The following is a 21,082-nucleotide window of genomic DNA, read 5'->3' on the forward strand; positions in this document are numbered from 1 at the left end:
ACGTTGACTTGAGAGGCTGCTGTCATGTCTTAGAAGGTGTCATAAACTACCAAAGATCCCTGAAGCAGCCCCAGACTCATTTCTGAGGCCTCTCACAGGCCTGCACATGACCTGCAGTACATCTGACTCTGTAAAACTTCCTCTCCTTCCACCTCTCCCAGGGCTGCCTCCCCGTATCCAGCTGCACAACTGCTGCAATCTTCAAGTTGCACTGAAAATAACAAGCATGGAAGACTTAAATTCTGGGAGGATAATCAAGCTTAGAAGTTTTGCATTTATAAGAAGTATGTAGCTGTGGTTGTGACTATTACTGCTACACTGATATCCAAAGCAAATACTGAAAATGCAGAAAAGCCCCATATTAAAGTCAACTGGCAACCTGAAAAAAACCCCCTCAGGCTTTGCCAGCACAGACAAGAGTAGGCAATGAAATTGAAACTTCTGCTCTAAATTAGACATGACCAAGTCATGGCAGCACAGTGTGAGAGGCTCCAAAACTAGGCTATGCATTGAACTAATTATACTTAGTTCAGTGAGGCAAAAAAAGGTGCTGTATAGTATTCAAAGACATTTTAGTACATTTGTATCCCTAGCCTGGAATATTATATATAGTCCCACAGCAAACAGATATTGAACAAATTTGCTGTGACTTTCTTGTTTCTTTGGGCCAAAATCCCTAAGAAAGATCACTACTTCTGAATCATCTGCCCCAAGTTGGTCAAAGTCTCACCACAGGCTTTAAATACTTCCTGTTAACAGAAGAACTTCCTTTGCAAATCTAAACGTAGACAAAGTTGCATAGTGTTATCAGATTATATGCACACAAAACAAATAAGACACCACAAAACAGTCTGTTTCAGATATAATATTACTTATATTTAATTAAAACAAGTTTTGATTGAAATACATTTGCAGTCAACTTTTAGTTCATAAAGCTTTTACGTCAACTTATTGGGATTTTTGGTCCATTAAGAGAAAAGGTACTACTTTCCTTCCAAAATAAGATACTAGAGCCAAGAGTACCCAAAAAAACTCTTAAAAGCAGAAGTCTTTATAGTCAGAGTTCTCAGATGTTTGGTCCTAAAAATCCTTAACTTCTTAAATAATGCACTTCTAATTCTGCAAAAGCCAATCAAGGTAGTAATTTTGCTATTTTACTCAGTCTTCCGTTGCAGCTTGTTTTTCTCTGGTTGAAAGAAGTGTTTTTCAAGAGCGTTGACCAATTCATCTAGTTCCTTCTTCAGCTGTTCAACATCACTGGAAAACAAAAATCACACAAACACAGAAAACAGTGAAACAATGGAAAAGCTGAAACATATAGTTTTAGTGTGAGGAATTTTAAAATCTGTTGCATTGCTTTAGGCAAACATTTTCTATTAATGCTAGAAGTCTATACATTTGATTTCTTATGGCAATTCAGTTATGTTCACTTTCAACTGATATGCATGAAGACTATGAAGAAACACAACTCCACAACATAATCTAAAGTAGTATGGCCAATTTGAGTTCAGAAGATCCTCTATTACTAAATGTAGGTAACTAGAAGTGTAATTTTTATACCTGTAGCAGTGTTCTTAGATGACTTTTCATCTGTGAAAAAATATTACTTTCATTATATAAGTTAATTGTTATCTTTAAATTGTATGATTTCCTAGGCTACTGGTTAAGGATATAATTGATAAACATAAAAGGGTCTGAAATATATTAGAACACTTTATATTTGATTAAATATTTTTAAAGCAACTTTGTATGTAAAAAAAAGGGTGAAAATATTTGCATTTATTTAAGGTGGAATGCTTTTCCTGATACATTTTCACTGAATGTAAAACCAAGTTCAAAGAAATTTCAGTGACAAGAATGTGTCAACAAATTTTGCAGAGTTGAAGCTTTATACAAATACATTCTATAAAATGACTTTAGTAATATTATTTGACCATGAAGAGCTCTTGTTTCTCTAAAACAATACCAAAAAGCCACAGAGACCCTGTTACACCAACTGTACTGCTGTAAGTGACAATACCTGTTTCCAGGGGGTGCACAAAGTTCAGAATAGTATTTGATCTTTGGTTCCGTCCCACTGGTTCTCATTGTGGCCACTCCTCCATTAGCAAAAGTGAATGTTATCATTTGGCTGCTTTTACTAGTAGGAAGGATCTAGAAATATTAAGAATATTAAAAAAAAAATAGAAAGAGGCTATATATAAACCCATGATTTGATGTTAGATAGTATGACAAAAGCATCAGCTAAAATTATAGTTTAGTTCTGTTTTCTTCAACATTATGGTCTTGAGACCACAAGGACAGCCTTGCCCTCAGCCTGGAATCTGGCAGAACTACATCACTGCTAGGTAGCTCATTTCAAATCGTGACAATTTTGTACTGCTAATAGAAGTTGAGCTGTCATGGCATTTCCCAGGAGGAAAGGAAATGGAAATTTTGGAGAAACTTAGAATCCAAAGCCATATCATAATAAACAGTTTAACTTGCACTCCCAAGAAAACAATGCAGATTGCTGTAGCAAGGCAGCAAGATGCTCTTACTACCCTGCACAAACTGTCATCTTGGAGAGAAAAACACCACAAAACCTAACAAAAAACCCAACACTGCCTTGGCTTCACTTCCTCTCACCAAGGCATAACAATCGTCACCAATCTAAGTTATTTTATGACTCAGCATGTAAATATGTTTTGTGTTTCTCCACAGAATGTTTTATGTATATACATCATATATGATTTACAGGTAATTTAGAAAGATACTTACAGCCTTTTGATCTGGCTGGCTGCTGTCATATCCAGTAGTTAGATCCCTTATTCCAGAAACTTTAAATCTACCACAAGATTTTGGGTATGTGTTTTTTCCATCAAAATTTCTAAGGTTGTCAAAAAGCTGTTGAATAACTTTAGGATCATGGCAGATGAAATATGAAGCTTTGGTAATATGGAAGCCGTATCTGTGAAGATGCAATATTAGTGAATCCAGGAAGCAATGTCCTAAGAGTTGTACACCAGACACATTACACAACCTTCCAAAAAGCAACACTGTATTCACGCTCACCCAACTGAAGCATTAGTTCTTGCCCTTAAAATTTTAAAAAGGTCCAAGCAGCTTAATTATCCCATATTACATACTTCAGATAAACTTCTCTGCAGATGTATTTTATTTTAATGATGAAAACCGAGAAAGTTTACAGCAACACCAGAAGAAAAAAGGATCCCATTATTGCCTTGAAGTGCTCTAACCACCATAGGAAGGGAAGAGATTACATCTAATAACTTCTTTGAGTGGATTTCAGCTGACGTTTTCTAAGTAAAACAAATTCCAGACTGGTTTTTCCAATCACACTTCTACTCTCCCATTAAAATGTTTTTACTAAACCAAACTATTCTGAACATTGTCTCTCTACCTGTTTGCTGCCAGGTAATGTGATGCAAAGACAAATGACCCAGTAACACTGACTTTTCAAAATATCATATTGTTGAGAAACATACAAGCCTGGGCTGGTTGTTCCAGTGAGCTCTTGCTACAGATCAAGACTTGATAAATATCCCTGACGGCAGTGAAAATCTGAGGAGCAGAAACTTCATTAGTACTAGGATGTTCAAGCTAGAAATCTAAATCTTAAATAGGATCATGTTTAGACCTAAATGGATATCTTGAAGGTTAACAGTAGTTAAATTAGTCTTAAGAATTCATTAAGGGAATTAACAAAACCTATCCTGTATCTGAAAGAAGTGGTAAGCCTATTAGGACCATGTCCTTTTTCTGATCTGCATTTACTACGAGACAGATTCCCCTTCTACATTTCTAAAGCACAAAATAGAGTTTCTTCTGCTTCAGCTGTAACTCACAAGGCAAATCTAACAAAAAAGTAAAGTATTAAGAAGTAGAAAACTGCAATTCTATTATCAGCCACAAACAAAAATCAAACACATACAAAACAACCTCCCAAAAAAAACCAAGAACCCTCCTTCCAGCTCATTATCAAACAACAGTTCAAGAGGTCAGATTTGTATCCTTCCCTCTATCTGTAGCTTTGCCACAAAGAGTGACTATGTGCAGTGACATCTTACAGTCTGCTTTTATGCTAAAGCAGCTCTGAGTCCTCTTCAGTGCCTATGTACACAGCAGCACTGTGGCACAGCACAATTCTACTCAGTCAAATATACTGAGGTCAACCTGAAGCAGGTGTTTACTGTATTAGTATTTAAAAAAATAATAAAAAAACCTCAAGCCAGAGCTTGAATATTCAATTCTTGAATATGCACTTCCAGCTACCAGCATTTAAGTGAATTCTCACATCAGATGCTGCATTTGCTGCTCGAGGTATGAATTCCTCTTTCACGCTTTTATATCACACAATTTATCTATGCAGTGTAAGCAAGTCTTTGGCACTTGATTCCTTCCTAAAGAGACAATGAAACAAGCATGGCTAGTGCTGCACACAAATGAGAACTCAGGACTGGCAAAACAAGCAGCACAAAGGCTGGAGTTTTCCATGAGTCTCTTGCAGGTTCCACACTCCCTTGTTAGTGTGTATGAGACGTGAAGAGCTGGAGAGTATCAAACAGCCTGTGCTGCTCCCTCCTCTAAAACAAACAACCCAAAACCTCCACAAAAATCACTCCCTGCCTTATGAAATCCAATATTCATCTTTGCTATTGATTTCTTTGAACCCATTAAAAAAGAACAAAAGAAAAGCAGTGCCTCAGAGGGATACCCAGCTGTATACAGCCAAGAGTAATGGCCAGTCACAGCCCTTCTGCATAATCAGCTCAAATCTCATTAATCACGAGCAGAAAGAGAAAAGGAGAACCAAAACTCAACAACAATAATCTATCAAAAAAAGGAGACAGATTAATACAATAAAAAGCCTAACTTTAGAGCCAACTAGAATGAATTTAATCATAAGTAGCCCTGCAAGAACAGAAGCTGGCTTCTATGTAGAGCATAAATAAGCCAGAGCTACTTAGACCCATTCAGCCATTAGTATTTTTGAGTGTCTGGCTCTTTTAAGCAGCAAGAAGCACTATAATCTCTACACCTCAGCAATACAGCTGGCCAAGCTTCTGTAAAAGGACCCAAGTACAGAACTTCCCAAAATAAAAAATACCTTTTGGGCAAGTGAAGAAAAGCACCACAAAGATCTCATTACTAATAGAGAATTAGTAAGGTAGTTATTATTATATTTAAAATACCTCAAAACAACACAAAACAAAGTCATAAATATATTCATGTCCACAAGGCAGGAACACTTTCTGAAGATTACTATTACAGAACTGTCTTAATAGTACAATAATTCACATTTTATTTCTTTATAAACTATAGGTTGCCATTGAGTCCCTATTAACCCCAGTATGTGGAATTGAGAAAATCTGAAAAATAAAAAATTAAAATTGAACTCACTCATCATAGACAGCTTTCAGCTGCTGAGACAAAGATAAATTCCTGGTTGCCAAAAAGCTGGCCATCTCTGCAGTTATAACAGCAGCACTGACACCATCTTTATCCAGAACAGCAGGACAGCACATATACCCTAAACAAGGAACATTAGTTATAATTAGACACATTTTTAATAGGAAATAGGAAGAGGAGGGAAGGTTAGCCAAACATCTTGCAAAGGAGAAATGCACGTTACCATAGTACAGACATTTTAGAGTCAAACCAATAGCAGAAAAAAAAGCTATCTTCTAATCACTGTTAATTTTAATAAGCAAGGTATTCAATGGAATTTCAAGACAGAGTTTTATCATATCATCATCATCATCATATCAGTGCTACATGCTCCCAGGTCCTTAAGGAGCTTTCTAGAAAGAAATGCCACACTGCAGGAACAATGCAAGTATAGCATTGTCTCACATGTGATTACCTTATTCAATGGTGTAAGGTAACACTGATAACTATGTGTGAAATTAGCCACATTTTCTCTGGTTTTCACGTATTGAGATACTTAAAGAGCATTAGAGCTTTACAATTTCCTCCTCATGAATTCATAACTTTCATTTGTGACTTTCAACCATGGCTTTCCAGTTCCCAAATGTAATTTGGGGTAGTTTTTACTTTATTTTATTCTCATTTACACTGAGCTTAAATCTGTCAGGTAAAAAAGCTCAAGTTCATGTCTGAAAAAAAGGCATTTGTTTCCTTTTGGTAAAAGAACTTTATGCAGAATTTGGAGTACAAATCTGCATAGCCATGCTAGAGCCATGCTGTAGATATACACTTCTAGCTCACAAACTTTGTGCTAAGCAGAGATACAAAGGTATTAAAAACTAGTATAAATTAGCCAAATAGATAATTATCTGTAACCCACTGGAAATACACCCATTGCATTGAAGACACCCTCTTGTTGCCATTTTTAGTTTTTTACATTTTACTTCATTACTGGGACACTAACAGAGCACTGGCAAAGGCTGTCCAGAGAAATTGTAGAATATCCTTCCCTGGAGACATTAAAGAACCATCTGGGTCCAATCCTGTGTAACATGCACTAGGACACCCTGCTTGAGCAGGAAGATTGGACAAAATGTCCAACAGTCCCTTCCAACCTCACCCCTTCTGTGACTCTCTGCAATTCTGTCACTTTTTGCAATAGTTCTATTTTGACTATTTTGCAAGATATGAAAACATAACATTCTTCTCTTACCTATAGCCTCCTCAAATGCAAAAAGAACAGCTTTCCCTTGGTCCATGAGCTGTTTGGCACGGTTGCCCATCCACTTGAAACCTGTCAGAGTTTCCTACAGCAGTGAGGAGAAATCAAAGGCATTAAAAAGAAAAGCAATGTTTTATGAACATATGACACTTTGTAGGAAAGATACTAAAAGCACATGGAATAATGTGTAACATGTTGCTTACCTCAAAGTGAAAACCTTCCTTTAGTGCAATTGCTCTCAGGATTTTGGAAGAAACAGTACTGGATAACATGTAGACATCTTTAATGGCACGAGTATCCCTACTGTTATTTTTCCAGCAAGTGAAGATCCACCAGCCTAAAAGAGCTCCTAGTTCATTTCCAGAAAACACTTTCCATTCACCACTACAGGCAAAAAAATATTAGAAAGTACATGAAATCAAAGGATAATATGGGAGGGTAAATAGAATCTATTGGTTCTTCTATAAATGAATATTAACAAATAGATCACTGCCTTGGAATTCCATGTAATAGTAGCAAGGTATCACGTGTTCATAATGAACAAACAAAAAAATTCCTCCCCCAAAGTATTCTGAAACTGTTACCTTTCTTCTCCATCATACACATAAGCTTTTGCAGTTATGCAAAAATGAAACATATTTTAAGAACAAAAATGTTCAGCATACAAATGATAAACTCAGTGACTAAGACAAGTGACTAAGAGACACAAAAAACCAGTTCTCAAGTGATCAGTATTTTTAGTTGACCTAGTGACAAATGCTTTTAATTTAATCACAAATACATCAATTAGTTATTGGGAAGATTGGAAAAAAATCTTAAATGAGTAGAAAAGATTAATATTGATGTGTTGCTAGAACAGGAAAAAATGAAGAAAAAAAGAAAGACAAATGTCAAAATTGCAAAAAAAATTCCCAGTCACAAAAGGGGACAGAGACACTTCCAGACTGACAAAACCAAGACCTACAGAAACAGTACCTGTTGTCAAAGAGAAGCAGACTCAGTCTCCTGCATTTATTGATGCCAACAGGCACAAAGCAATGCACAGCAGCAACTTAGTGTAAGAGTGCTGAGAGAGTGTGCTCTACAGGAGGTTCTGTCAAAGAAGAAGTACAGATACTGTAGAAGCCTATATTACTATTTGATTAGTGTATGAAAAGCTACAGCAGAAGTCTGACAAGACACAGGACTGGAAGTTAGGAGACAACTAAGACTGGCTAAACAACAAGCGTAGAGACAGCAGAATGAGAGCACCACGCTCTCACTGGTAACGGATGCAATAAACTAACACCCCTCTTCAAGTTTCTGGTAGCTCAAAGTTTTCAGACAAAAAGCATGAGTGATTTTGCCTTCTTGTTTTAACCCATCATAACTAGCATCATCTGAAACTCTTTATACCTTTTTGTCAATGCTGAATTGCCAACTGAGGCAGACACAGACCACTGAAATAAGAACCTTCCAACTAACACTGTCCAAGATACAGCAGTGTCCACAAAAGACCATTCTTCTTCCAAAGGCAGAGAAACCTCCTTAGTTCATGCTATAAGGCTAATGAATTTAAAAGCACCCCAAAACCCCAAAGAAAATACTGCCACTTTTAAAGCTAGCTTTTTTGGTTAACTGTTGAGCAAAATGGGTATTTGCACTGTCTCCTTTAACTGGACTTTTGAAATTTGTCTAACTGATACAGATTCAACTATTTAATTCATCCACAACCACTGAGGACATCTAGCAGATGCCCATATCATCCCTGGGGTACCAAAGACTGTTGCCGTAATTTTACATCCCTCTTCTGGCTCTCATGCACAGGGAATTCATATATGCTGGCCCAGCAGATTTTTTTTCTGCTCCTCTCTAAGCTGAAAACCTTGAAGCTTATTTTTAGTGATGATTTACAGTTTATAACTGCTCAGATGAGTTTCTGCTTTATCAAGGTAGATAAAGAAGAAACACCAGTATCTGTAGATACGATACCAAGTGCTTGAACTTCAGCTTTCTTTTATTGGTCAGACAAAACCACAATACAGAAATGTAAACAATTGTAGAAGTACAGGATATCGGAAGGCATGAAATCAGGGGACAGCTACATTGAGTCAGAACTATAGGTTACATTTCACAAATATGAACAATTTATGGTAAGCCCCTGACTGAACAAGTCTGCCTGTTGTGACTTGTTTCTGCCTTATTTGACTGGGTATGCAAAGACAAATAATGCACATGTAGGTGGTTCTTGAAGGGGAGAGTACAAACGACTACACCAAGAAGTACCAAACCACCAGTATCTGTAGATACGATACCAAGTGCTTGAACTTCAGCTTTCTTTTATTGGTCAGACAAAACCACAATACAGAAATGTAAACAATTTCAGAAGTACAGGATATTGGAAGGCATGAAATCAGGGGACACCTACATTGAGTCAGAACTATAGGTTACATTTCACAAATATGAACAATTTATGGTAAGCCCCTGACTGAACAAGTCTGCCTGTTGTGACTTGTTTCTGCCTTATTTGACTGGGTATGCAAGACAAATAATGCACATATAGGTGGCTCTTGAAGGGCAGAGTACAAACGACTACAGCAAGAAGTACCAAAGTGTGAAAAACTTTAAGGTGAAATGCAAATACACAACATTGTGTAAAGATGTGGGAAACTGAGCAAGAGAAGCACAAATCATCTAATGATTAGTAAAATGTTTGGTTGAACAGGATTTGACAAAGAAAATACTCATACTAAAGAACAAGAGATTATCAGGGAGCTATAGATATTCTCCTGAATCCAAGTTACTTTTTAATAAACCAAGAGTGAAAAAATGTTTATCAGTCGTACGTGAAAAAATCTAACTGAAAACCTACCTTTGAAAAAGTATAGCACAATGACAACAATTCACATGCTTCTGTGTATGCCTAAACTACAGCAAATGTCAACTATTTATTCAGGGTTCTGTACACTGTCTAATATTGATCATTATTTCATATCCTGCCTCTACTGTGGTCTGCTTCATACAGTCTTCTCACATTTCTGTGTGTTTTCAATTAAAAAAGTTATTACTGTGACTATTCTTCCTGTGCAACACAAGTAGAAAGAATTCTCCAAATGAGCCTAACCTTGGGAGTAAAAAATGTCAATGGTTTGCATTATTTTATTACCATACCTCTCTTGTTTCTCTGCCACTGCCAGTCGATCAGCATCAGGATCATTTGCTAAAATGATTCTTGCCCCATCTTTTTCAGCCAAAGCAAAAGACAATGTCTGGAAACGTGGCAAGCAGGACCAGATGAGTGTTAATATTCCCAAATAATATTTTCACTTTCTTTATAGGTTTTAAGTAATTTTCCCAATTTATTGAATCTCAAACACCTGAAATCATTATGTCTCTCTCAAAAAACTCGAAAACTTCTAGCCTAGCAGCAGAAGAACATAGTCAGGACATTTAACTTTACCTCCATCATTCCACTTCTGTAGTCCAACTTAAAAGCTATCTAAATTTAATAGGATCCTTCAATAATGACGTGTAACAGAAATAGTAGCAGAAACTCTAACCACCTATCAGGACTTCTCCTGCCCCCTCCTGGTGTCAGAACAAATGAGTACAAGCCTTCAAAAAACAAATGAGAAGATTTTTATTGCTATTTTATATTTTAAAATTAACTATCACTTTGTCCCATGTGCAGATCCTGCCCATTCTGCTAGAGCACAGAACAAAGTAGCTGAAAGTTATAGCTAATTACTACTAATTACCTACTGACTGGTTCAAAGAGGGTTATGTCAATGAAAGGATACCAGCTAACTCTTCACTAAATGTAAGGCTATGAAACAGATTAAAAATTGACATTCCACCAATACCTACAGCTGTGACTTCTGGCAAAAAGGAAAACACTGAAAGACAACACAACTATTAAAAAAAAAAATTAAATCTATTTACCAGAACACCTTTGCCTTCTTCAGGATTTGGATACTTCACTGTGGGAAAGTCTGGATCAGGATCTTTCTGCTCCGGAACAGCAAAAGGAGGGCTAAGGTCAAATGCCTTGAATGCCAACTGCACAAATTTATGTCCTACGCCATGCACAGAAGTATGAACAAATTTCAGGTTTGTTTCCTTGTTTATATTCCTGAAATAAAATAGGTTAACAGTAAACTTGGACATAGAAGACCTGACTATGTTTGGAAACAGTATTTTATGTCACTGTTAAAATAATAAATTAAAGGAGATCAGATTTTAAAAGCAATGGCTTGAAAATTGGCTTAGCCTAATTTTTCAACAATATGAGTCACTCTTGGCATCCAATATCCTAGTATGTGCAAATCACTGGAGAAATAAAGACAGTACAGTCTACACATCCCAAAGAAGTCAAGCGAAAAACAAATACAACTGACTAAAGAAACTCTTCATCCCCAACTCTAGCATTTAAACCACTCCCAAAACCTGAGAATACAGCCTGCCCAATTTGAGCACTCATTTTAAGGAAGTAAAAAGCGTTGGGCATACCTAAAATCATGCAAACTCCTAGGGAGACATTTAATTCCAATTCTGAAAACGCAGTGTAATAGGCCCAGCTTTCTAGTAACTCCTGACTGTTTTTAGCAAGAGTCAGAACATGGTTACTGGTGGTCAAAATTTCTACATTAAATAAGCAGATCTAAAAGGTTGATACTCATCTACTACATAAATCAATTCTAACTGTTCACCAAGAGAAACATCCACTTCATTTTGCTGAGTAAAGATTTTACTGAGCATGTGATAGGAGTAGGCTGTTGTAAGGCACTCAAGGCTACCAGGAGCAAAAGCAAGGATGGAATGACAGAGCCAAGGTCTTCTTGTCCAGAACTGGCTTAACAACCTGCCTCACTGTCTCTGAGAATCTTGTTTAAAGGCTGGTGGGCTGTTCATGCCAGCTCACCTCCAGCAGCCCCAGTCTTGCTGTGACCCTTGGATGACGCATGGCCATGAAAATACAGGGAGCTATCATCAGAAATTTGCTCACTTTGCTGGGTTAGACTTCTGCCAGGACAGTTTTATAAACTGGCTCATGACACCACCACACAGCTTCCAGCGCAACCCCAAAAGATGACAAAAAGGCACAGGCAGAACTGGGTCGTGGCAGGATTGTGACCATACTCACTTCCATCAAGTGAGTTGTAATTTAAGCTGCCCTGCTAACATACTAGATGGAATATCCTTTTTCTTAAAGGAATTAACATCAGTCACCTGTAAAAGCACTGTTTCTGTATGTCTTTGAAATACTCCTTATTGACCATGGCATATGGATCATGAAGCAGTGGGCTGCTGTCAATCAGTTTGTCATCCCAAGCCTGAGGCCATGGTTCTTGGTTCTCCTCAATAGCCTGAGAAATTCCTTTGTCATGAGGGGAAATGATCTGAGCACCGTTTTCCCAGTAAACCTAAATAAAAAATAGATTAGTGAGTATTTGATCATTAATCTTGTAAGACAGTTTTGTGATGTTTTTTGTTGGTTAAGGTGCAGTAAATTCACTAGAGTATTACAGCAAATTAGGCTTAGGTATGTCCAAAGTATTCTGTTCATCTTCTCAGTGTTTCTTCTCACATCCCATCTTTATTCTATTAAAAACCCCAGTTTAATCTTATCAAAAGATATCAGGATCCATAATGAAACACAAAACAATGTCCAATCACTTACTGAGAAAAATTCCATTTTTGTATTTTGGAAACAGTCTGTACATGACTACCAAGCTACTGAATGAGTGGTGCACAGGCAATTCTGCTGTGGTTTTTTTCAGTGGATAGCAGATTACAATGGCATGCTGCTTTCTAGAGTGAAGATTTTAATTATATTATTAGTTTAACATGATACTAGCTTTAAATACATAGTAGAGATAGAGAGATTTGCAATTAATTTAGTCTATACCATGATAGGAACTATATCAATTGCATTTAGTTTCTCTACATGGAAAAAAAGAGCCAGAAAATAGAACACATTAAAATACCTTGTAACCATTGTCTTGTTTTGGATTATGGGAAGCAGTAACCATAATTCCAGCACAAAGCTTCAGATGAGTTACTGTGTATGGCTGTAACAAGAGAAATTTACTTAAAGTAGAGTGTGTCACATATTATATATTATTTCTTCTTATGCATATATAATACTTCACAGTATGAAAAGAAAGTCAAGATGTGATTCCTACACAGGCACTCCCTAAAGCAGAACCTCAATAGTACTTGCTCCACCAGACTCCTGTGGCACAACTTTAGCCCTTGTTTTTTCTCGTGCATTTTTCCCTTTATATGCTATTAATGTTGTTCCAGATGCTTTCTGAATCTCTAGTGTTTTTCTAGAAGGATTCCAGATTGTGAACAGTGTTCCTTACTGTGGAATGACTTGAGGTACATGAGGCCTTAGAGGGTGCCAAGTCTGTTGGGGTAATGACACAAGTCAGCACGGGGCAGAGAACTTGCAGCTCAAGCAGTCTCATCCACACTGTCTTTTGGGAGCAGCCTGGGGAAGCAGCTACTCCATCAGGGTTCAGAAGATAATTGTTTTGGAGAGAGCTCTCATAAATTAGCTCAAAACAGATGGAGTGAATTAAAAATGAAGCATTATTCATGAACACAGGTCCAATTTGTGTTTACTCCTGGGTCTTTATTTAATAGTGAAATGCAATCAACTGCAGTTCTTGCAACACCACTTTAAGCTGCACTATGAAGAATTTGACCCTAAATCTAAAAAAAATTGTATTGGTATAAGAATGCTATGTAGCAAGTCTTTATACTACTGTGTTCTGTTTGCACTGCTCACTGGAGCAACTGGTACAGGGAGAAATGATTGCTTTTAGGACAAGGGCCCAGAGCAGGGCTTTTCTGTGTTGCTCTGGAGACACCTGGTGTTCTGATGGGGGCATCGTGGACACAATCCAACAACCCTTCTGGCAAAACATCACTGCACTCCAACAACTTGGTATTTTGGATTCAATGCTTGCCCTTGCCCCTCATTCCCTAAAAAAAAAAAAAAATCCAGCCAAATGTATGTTTCAGACTTCAGACTCCACAGCAATCTGCTGACATTCTACATTTTCCCTTCTTTTCCTATGGATGTTGTAAACTATAAATAGCTAAGTAAGTACAAGACTCCCTGCAGGAAGAGCTTAAAAAGTAAGAACTGGTTTGTGTAGTTATCCTTAATTTAAGTAATGCAAGGTATCTGATGGAATTTGTGTACATTTAAAGCAGATAAAAAGATATAAGAAAAAACCTACCACAAAAGGAGTTGGTATTATATCAGAGAACAGATAAACTGGAACTCCCTGACTGATAAAGGTATTGGCAGCAAGTCTTGCAAACCTAAACAGGAAGAAAAGATACCATGGGAATATATTAATTTTCTTGCCTATTAGTTTCCTAGAATTCACAGCTTTCCCTCCTACTCTAATGCAATTACAAAATCCCAACAAAAACGCCATCACTTACCAATATATCTCAATTATTGTACAGACCCAATTTAAATGTGTTCCCTCATTATTCCCAATAGACAAAGCACAACTCAAAGAATTGCTCTGGCATTACCAGTATGTAAGAATATTGTAAATCCCACACATTAATTCACTTTACAGAAAGAAAAAACAATTGAAGTAGATATAAATCCATCATGGATCACACAAGGTGATCACAAAAATACTACACACAAAACCTAAGAAGTACCTTTTGCTACTACCCCCACTGGAAAGATGAGCACGAGCATCAAACCCAATCACAACTCCTCTCTTTTTCAGGTCACTGAAATTCTTCTCAAGGTATCTGCAAAATCCCTTAAGACAACAACAAACATTACATAAACAACAACCTCATTAACCCAATCTTGATGTTTAATTTACCATCACATTAAGATAATTGCTAAGATGTTGATGTTTTAGGAAGCTGAACACACATAGCATCTCACTGAACTGCTCTGGGATTCAGCTTCAGTCCAGAACCAATAAATACCAAGAAATATCAGAAACCTTCAAATCAATATCGCATACCTGGAAGCATTTACGTACTTTTTAAAATATCAAAATCAACTCCAAAAAGGTAACACAATTAGTTTGAATTGCAGGTTTTGAGAAATTATTCAGCTGTCATAGGTCTCACATGAGGAAGAAAACAGCTGGCCAGCATTTCAAGTTTTCAAATCTCACTCTTAATAATGGCATCTCTTTAGCACTGATAAATCACCACTCCAGGCTGCAGTTATTCAAGGTTGTGGGTTTTTCCGTGAGAAGATCTACTTTAGGATCCATGTATGTATACATACCTTCACTGCATGTAAAACCATGTCTAACACACACAAAGTTTAACCAAATATTGGCTACCTTTGGGGTTTTTTTGTAGCTGTTGCAATGGCACTAAGTGTTACACTTGAACTTAACAGCAGCTGTGTATAAATTGAATTGTAAATCAAATATGGAAAGTAACTTCTTTTAAGGGTTTAACAGCTTCTCTCTGCTTGTTTTCAGAGACCAGCACTCAGCTAATAATTATAATTTAAATTACTTCTGAAAACTGGAAGAATAGGAGAGAACTTGTACTTCCATAGAATACTCATTCGAGCATCAAACCCAATCACAACTCCTCTCTTTTTCAGGTCACTGAAATTCTTCTCAAGGTATCTGCAAAATCCCTTAAGACAACAACAAACATTACATAAACAACAACCTCATTAACCCAATCTTGATGTTTAATTTACCATCACATTAAGATAATTGCTAAGATGTTGATGTCTTAGGAAGCTGAGCACACACAGCATCTCACTGAACTGCTCTGGGATTCAGCTTCAGTCCAGAACCAATAAATACCAAGAAATATCAGAAACCTTCAAATCAATATCGCATACCTGGAAGCATTTACGTACTTTTTAAAATATCAAAATCAACTCCAAAAAGGTAACACAATTAGTTTGAATTGCAGGTTTTGAGAAATTATTCAGCTGTCATAGGTCTCACATGAGGAAGAAAACAGCTGGCCAGCATTTCAAGTTTTCAAATCTCACTCTTAATAATGGCATCTTCTTAGCACTGATAAATCATCACTCCAGGCTGCAGTTATTCAAGGTTGTGGGTTTTCTCCCCAAGAAGATCTACTTTAGGATCCATGTATGTATACATACCTTCACTGCATGTAAAACCATGTCTAACACACACAAAGTTTAACCAAATATTGGCTACCTTTGGGGTTTTTTTGTAGCTGTTACAATGGCACTAAGTGTTACACTTGAACTTAACAGCAGCTGTGTATAAATTGAATTGTAAATCAAATATGGAAAGTAACTTCTTTTAAGGGTTTAACAGCTTCTCTCTGCTTGTTTTCAGAGACCAGCACTCAGCTAATAATTATAATTTAAATTACTTCTGAAAACTGGAAGAATAGGAGAGAACTTGTACTTCCATAGAATACTCATTTCCTTGCCATAAATCAGGCTCTTCCATTCATTTACACAACCAGTTAAGTGAGATAAAGTGCTGGATACAATACCTGGGTTGTCTGGATAATAGTCAAGTCATTCATGTGGGAAATCCCTGCTCCCATGGCAGCTCTGAGCCCTGCTGTGCCAAACTCCATCCTCGAGCCAAAGTATTTCTGCAGTTCTCCGGCATTTCCTTCCGCAAGCAATTGTTTCACGATTGCGTAAGTTTTTGGATTCTGTTGACACAAAATTCAGACGTTCTAAATGAGGTTTTGTTCGTTTCAAGAGAAGTGACTTTCTGTCCCAATCTCTGGGTTTCAGTATCAAAACATGGCACACAACTTCAAGAACACCAGAACTCATGCTGTCTTAATTTTAGATCAGCAAAACCTCAAGTATTATTTACTTTAGATTTATCTCCTTAAGTGAACACGCCACCTGGACAGCAGTGTGTGTATGTATATATGTATCTCCCACAAATTGGGATGTTAAAAAGACTTCCTAGATGTCTATTTTAATGTTTTCTATGTTTAAAAACAAAACAAACAAAAAGCAGCACGTTCACAGTTCAGAGAATTTTTCCTCATCACAACACAAGAACTACACTAAACATTTAAGAAAGCAAGGTAAGCTAATTATTAAAGAAATATTTTTTATTTATATAGCACTATATGTAGAGTTTAAAACAAATTAAATCATAACCTTGTCCCAAGACTGGGTAGCATCAGAGGTAGCAGCAAAACTAGGCAGACTGGGAAGAAGATAATTTCCAACATGTCTGCAGGTAATGCTTGTAAAAATAAACATAACCCCAGGATGAAAGCCTAGAAACTACAGCCAAATTCTTAAATAAAATTACTTGAGAGTGGCAACAAAAAGGCCGTGTCGGACCTTGAGAACAGTGAGAGGTTTCTAACTTTCACTGCTTTTCTTGATATGTTGTTTCCACAGATTCTCTATTGTTAATTACTCTTTTTGTTTCCAGACTTAGGGAATTAGCAAAGTCCTGCATGCCTCAACTTCTTAACGTTATAACATGAGACTTGTGAAGTTCAGCATTTGATTTCTTGAGAACTTAGGAGCCAAGAGGACAGACGGCAGGTGGCAGATTCCTGACAACAAGATTATCTGAGAGGCAGCAGGTTACTCACTGCATGAGTACACACACTTTACTCTGGAGTACAAAGATTCTCATTTCCAAAGGGACACAAACTTTGATTTCTAGGCAATTAAATGAACTCATAAGAGCCACAGACTTTACTATTTCCTGGATGACCTAGGCATGCTTACAGCAAGGGAAAGCATATCATTCTAGGCAAAAAAAAAAGGTAAAAAAATTAAATGTAAAACCACGTATCTTCTGCAGCTTCAGAAAATGTTGCGAAGACACAGAGCATAGGCATGTGAGTAAGTTTGCATACAAAGGTATGAACATTTTGCACATCAAACGAAGACCAGAGTCAGGATGTCCTAACCACTGACCTGTGCATCCACTGCCACGGGACAAACAACATAGTTTAATTACATACTGGAAAAGCTAAAGAGCCTTTAGTGCTAATGAGCAAACTGCATAATGAAGAATAAAATAAAGAATTAAAAAAAATAATCCAGCTTCTTGAGCACAATAAACAATTAGGTACCTCAGAATTACTGATTTCCAGTGCAAAAATTATCAATTTACCAGTCTAAGAATGTTGTAACTGACACTTCCTTGCAGGCAGCTTGACTCAATTACCTATTATTATTGGGTAATTACACTCTGTAAGAATAAATATAATTCTATGTTGTTATAGAATATATAGGGCAGCATAACTGAGTTTAGGCTGTTTACAAGTTGACGTCAAGTTTTTGCTGTAACATCAGGCCTGTGTCTCAAAGGTAAAGCCCAGATAACACCACTTGCATCCAGTTTTGTACACTACCTGATCACCTTTTAATTTCTCTGTGTGAGCTTTGTGCACACAAGTCATCTCTTAGTACTGAAATGAGCATGTTTTTAGGTAGATACCACACACATTTCTACAGGTGTTTGACAGACAATGCAGAAAGACATCAGGAGCATCCTGCAGCTCTAACAGCCAAGGAGTTTTTTGTTTGTTGTTAGTGGAACTTCCCAGGTTTGGTATCTACTGTGAAACTAGAGGGATCCTCCAGTTTTTTAAGTCTGGTTAAATGTACATGTCCAGCTGGCTGCTCAAGTCTTAAGAGTTTCAGTCCATATAATTTTCTAAAGAAAACTTGGTTGCATTAATTTAGTTCCCCACTGCCTGCCTCCACCCCACACCCACACACAAATAATGGTAAAAGCCAGGCCAAGTCTGTTCAACAAGGCAGAAGGATTTTTCCAGAACTACTGTTATAATTGTTTACGGCTATTTTCTCCTAGGAAATTTCCTATTTTTTCTTTTGTGGAGAACATTATGATGCCATTGTACATAGCTAAGTAAAAAACTAATCTTGGTTTTGGCTTTTTTTTCTGCTTAAACTCTTCATAATGTCTCTACCAAAGAAGGCCCAAATTGTATCAGAAGGATGAAATGCTGGCTTTTTCCTTTCTAATTGATTCTCTCAGGTTACGCTTTTTCTGCTCTCAAATTAAACCAGATATGAATATAGGAGTACCATTTTCTGTGAATACAGTGGCAGATGATTTAATACCAAGATAATAACCACTAGTGCAATTAGCTTGCACATCACCTGGTAACACTCGAGTTATTTACTTTAATCTACACTACAGGAAGGCCCAAAGAGTTATCCTCAGTAGAGGACTCCCCACAAGGTTTTACAGGAGAGGAAAAACTTGTGACTAAACAGATTTTATTTTTACTAAAACCAGAAGCTACCTTCCATTCACAATTCTATGACTGATAATAGAAAGAATGAAAAATATGTTACTCCTGTAATGAAGAGTGATGAAAACAACCTGGTAACAAGCCCAGCAATTGTCATGTAGGTAGAAACTTCCAGTTAGGTCAGCAGGACTGCCATCAGCCATAAGGGCTTGCTCTTGCAGACGACTATTTTGTAAGAAACATGGCACTGATCATAATTAAATATTAACCCATCTCTGCATGTCAAAAACGAACTTTTTTTTATATCAGAGTAAATGGACAAGGGTTACACCTGTTCTTCTGTTGCTCAATAGAAACACGCAACAGCTCCCCGAGAAATTAAAACACCTCATCATTTTTGAGCAATCAGCAATGGGTATTGCACACTAGTCAATTATTACTGAATCAAAGATGTAAGTGCTAACAGAGGGCTAAAATTCCAAAAGTAAAGATGTTATAAGGGACACTGCATTATATTTCCAGAGGGTTTAACAAAATAATCAGAATAACCAGTTGAAAAGCAAATTATTACACAGAAGACAGGAATATAACTAATGCTGGTCAGCGAAGTTATGTAAATAAGAGGCTCTAAAACCAAACTATTTTTTCAAATTTAATTAAACTAGGAAAAAAAGGCACAAAATCCTCATTTGACGTGATGCATTAGCATTTCTGAAAAGAGGAATAGTTTGGCACTGCTCTATCACGAATAAAACCAGAACTGGGTAACTGGTCGGTTAAACAGTTTACTGATTTAAATGAAGAATCACAGAAGCTCGTCATTAGGAACTTCTAATGACATCCTTTAGAACCTGGAAAGAATACTAAAAAAGAGAATTATTATATGTTTCCACCAATATTTTTGAAATAAGCAGAAGATGCCTCATCAAACAGGTATGTGTGCTGCACAAAGCTCAGAGAGCATCGTTGAGTACTCAGCTCAGGGGAGTCAATTAGTGACTGAACGGGGGCAATGGCCAGTGTGTTCTAATACAGCCAAATAAACAAATTATATTTAAAGGGACATAAAAAATGCAAACCAAACGTGCCAACAGATGCCTGCATCTCAGTGGGACCTGCAGCAGCAAGCAACTACATGACCATTTCCAGAACACCACTATGGCAAGATATTTCTTTAGGTATGTGGAAAACTGAAACAGAAGATTTTACTTCTATAGTGCTGTCAAAACCAAAGATAGGTGTGAACAGAAAGGGAAATAACACCTGAAAAATGCAGGACTGACAGCTTCTGCATTTCCAAGTGTTTTTGAAAGGAACCCCCATGTCTTTTGGGATCAATATTTTAGTAAACAAGAATTTGAAGGTACCAGGAGGTTTTCAACACTGAGAGGCAGGTAACACGGCAATGTATGCTACTCTTTAATAATTTAAGTCTACCAACTGCCCTGCGACTGAAGCGGTCCGGAACAATACAGGCCCTTTTGGAAAAGGCATTCAGTACAGCCGAAAGCCAGACTGACAGAGCGGCCGGGATGATTCTGAGCGGCAGGTGCCGGAGCCGGGGGGCCCCGCAACCCCACCTGCGCCAGCCCCGCCGCGGGGCGGGAGGGGATGGAGGGAGGGGTGGAGGGGGAGCGCCCCTCTGTCAGAGAGCCCTGAAAGCAGAGCCGAAGGAGCAGAGAGGTGCTTTTACCGCACCCCGAACCGGTACAATGCAACAGCCGGGCGCCAGCCGCCCCTCCTGACCCTGCGCCCCCGTGGCCCCCCGCCCAGCCTGCGCCTGGCGGCACCGCCGGCCCTCACCTTATCCCAGAGCAGCCACTGCTCGGCCGCGCGGCGCAGCGCGCCGTCCCCCGCGGAGCCCCCCGCTGCCATCCCGCCGGCCCCGNGTCCCACCTCCGCCCCGCCCGCCTGCCCGGGCCGGGGTCAGGGCCGGGGCCAGGGCCGAGGGCACGGCCGGACAGGGCGGCCCCGCCTCCGTCCTGCCCGCCGCGGCTGGCTCGGGGCCCTCGCTTAGAGCGGGGTTTAATAATTTATTTTCCCGGGGCGCTGAATGTTGTCAGGTGGGGCTGCGGCTGCCGGCCCGGGGGAGCCCCTGGCCCCGGCCCTCGCACTGCGCCGAGCCAAGGAGGAGGAGCGCTCCCAATTACAGCGGGAAATCAGCGCTGGACACAGCAGCCTCCTCCGCAGCATGGCTGACGGAAGAAAGTAACGCTTGGTTAG

The 21,082-nt window shown here is 38.3% G+C and overlaps 1 protein-coding gene across 1 annotated transcript; it reads right to left on the reverse strand.

Moving 5' to 3' along the window:
- Positions 1-854: 854 nt before the first annotated feature.
- Positions 855-20,766, reverse strand: PGM2 (phosphoglucomutase 2). The gene is made up of 14 exons (XM_039699016.1): positions 20,663-20,766; positions 16,136-16,303; positions 14,327-14,433; positions 13,885-13,969; positions 12,619-12,702; positions 11,861-12,054; positions 10,574-10,763; positions 9,803-9,900; positions 6,856-7,036; positions 6,644-6,737; positions 5,404-5,533; positions 2,761-2,950; positions 2,021-2,154; positions 855-1,257 (listed from the first exon to the last, which is right to left on the reverse strand). The coding sequence occupies exons 1-14, from the start codon at positions 20,732-20,734 to the stop codon at positions 1,155-1,157; spliced, it is 1,830 nt and encodes a 609-aa protein (XP_039554950.1). The 5' UTR covers positions 20,735-20,766; the 3' UTR covers positions 855-1,154.
- Positions 20,767-21,082: the final 316 nt, after the last annotated feature.

The sequence above is a fragment of the Passer montanus genome, unplaced genomic scaffold, assembly GCF_014805655.1.
Source record: "Passer montanus isolate IOZ18808 unplaced genomic scaffold, ASM1480565v1 scaffold13, whole genome shotgun sequence".
Lineage (NCBI taxonomy): Eukaryota > Metazoa > Chordata > Aves > Passeriformes > Passeridae > Passer > Passer montanus.

Excerpts from the sequence above, each read along its gene's own strand:
- PGM2 (XM_039699016.1), bottom strand. The coding sequence starts at position 20,734 with ATGGCAGCGGGGGGCTCCGCGGGGGACGGCGCGCTGCGCCGCGCGGCC. Across the intron at positions 6,738-6,855 it reads AGGAAGGTTTTCACTTTGAG|GAAACTCTGACAGGTTTCAA; the intron begins GTAAGCAACATG and ends TCACTGCTGTAG. Across the intron at positions 2,951-5,403 it reads CTGAAAGCTGTCTATGATGA|ATACGGCTTCCATATTACCA; the intron begins GTGAGTTCAATT and ends GCATCTTCACAG.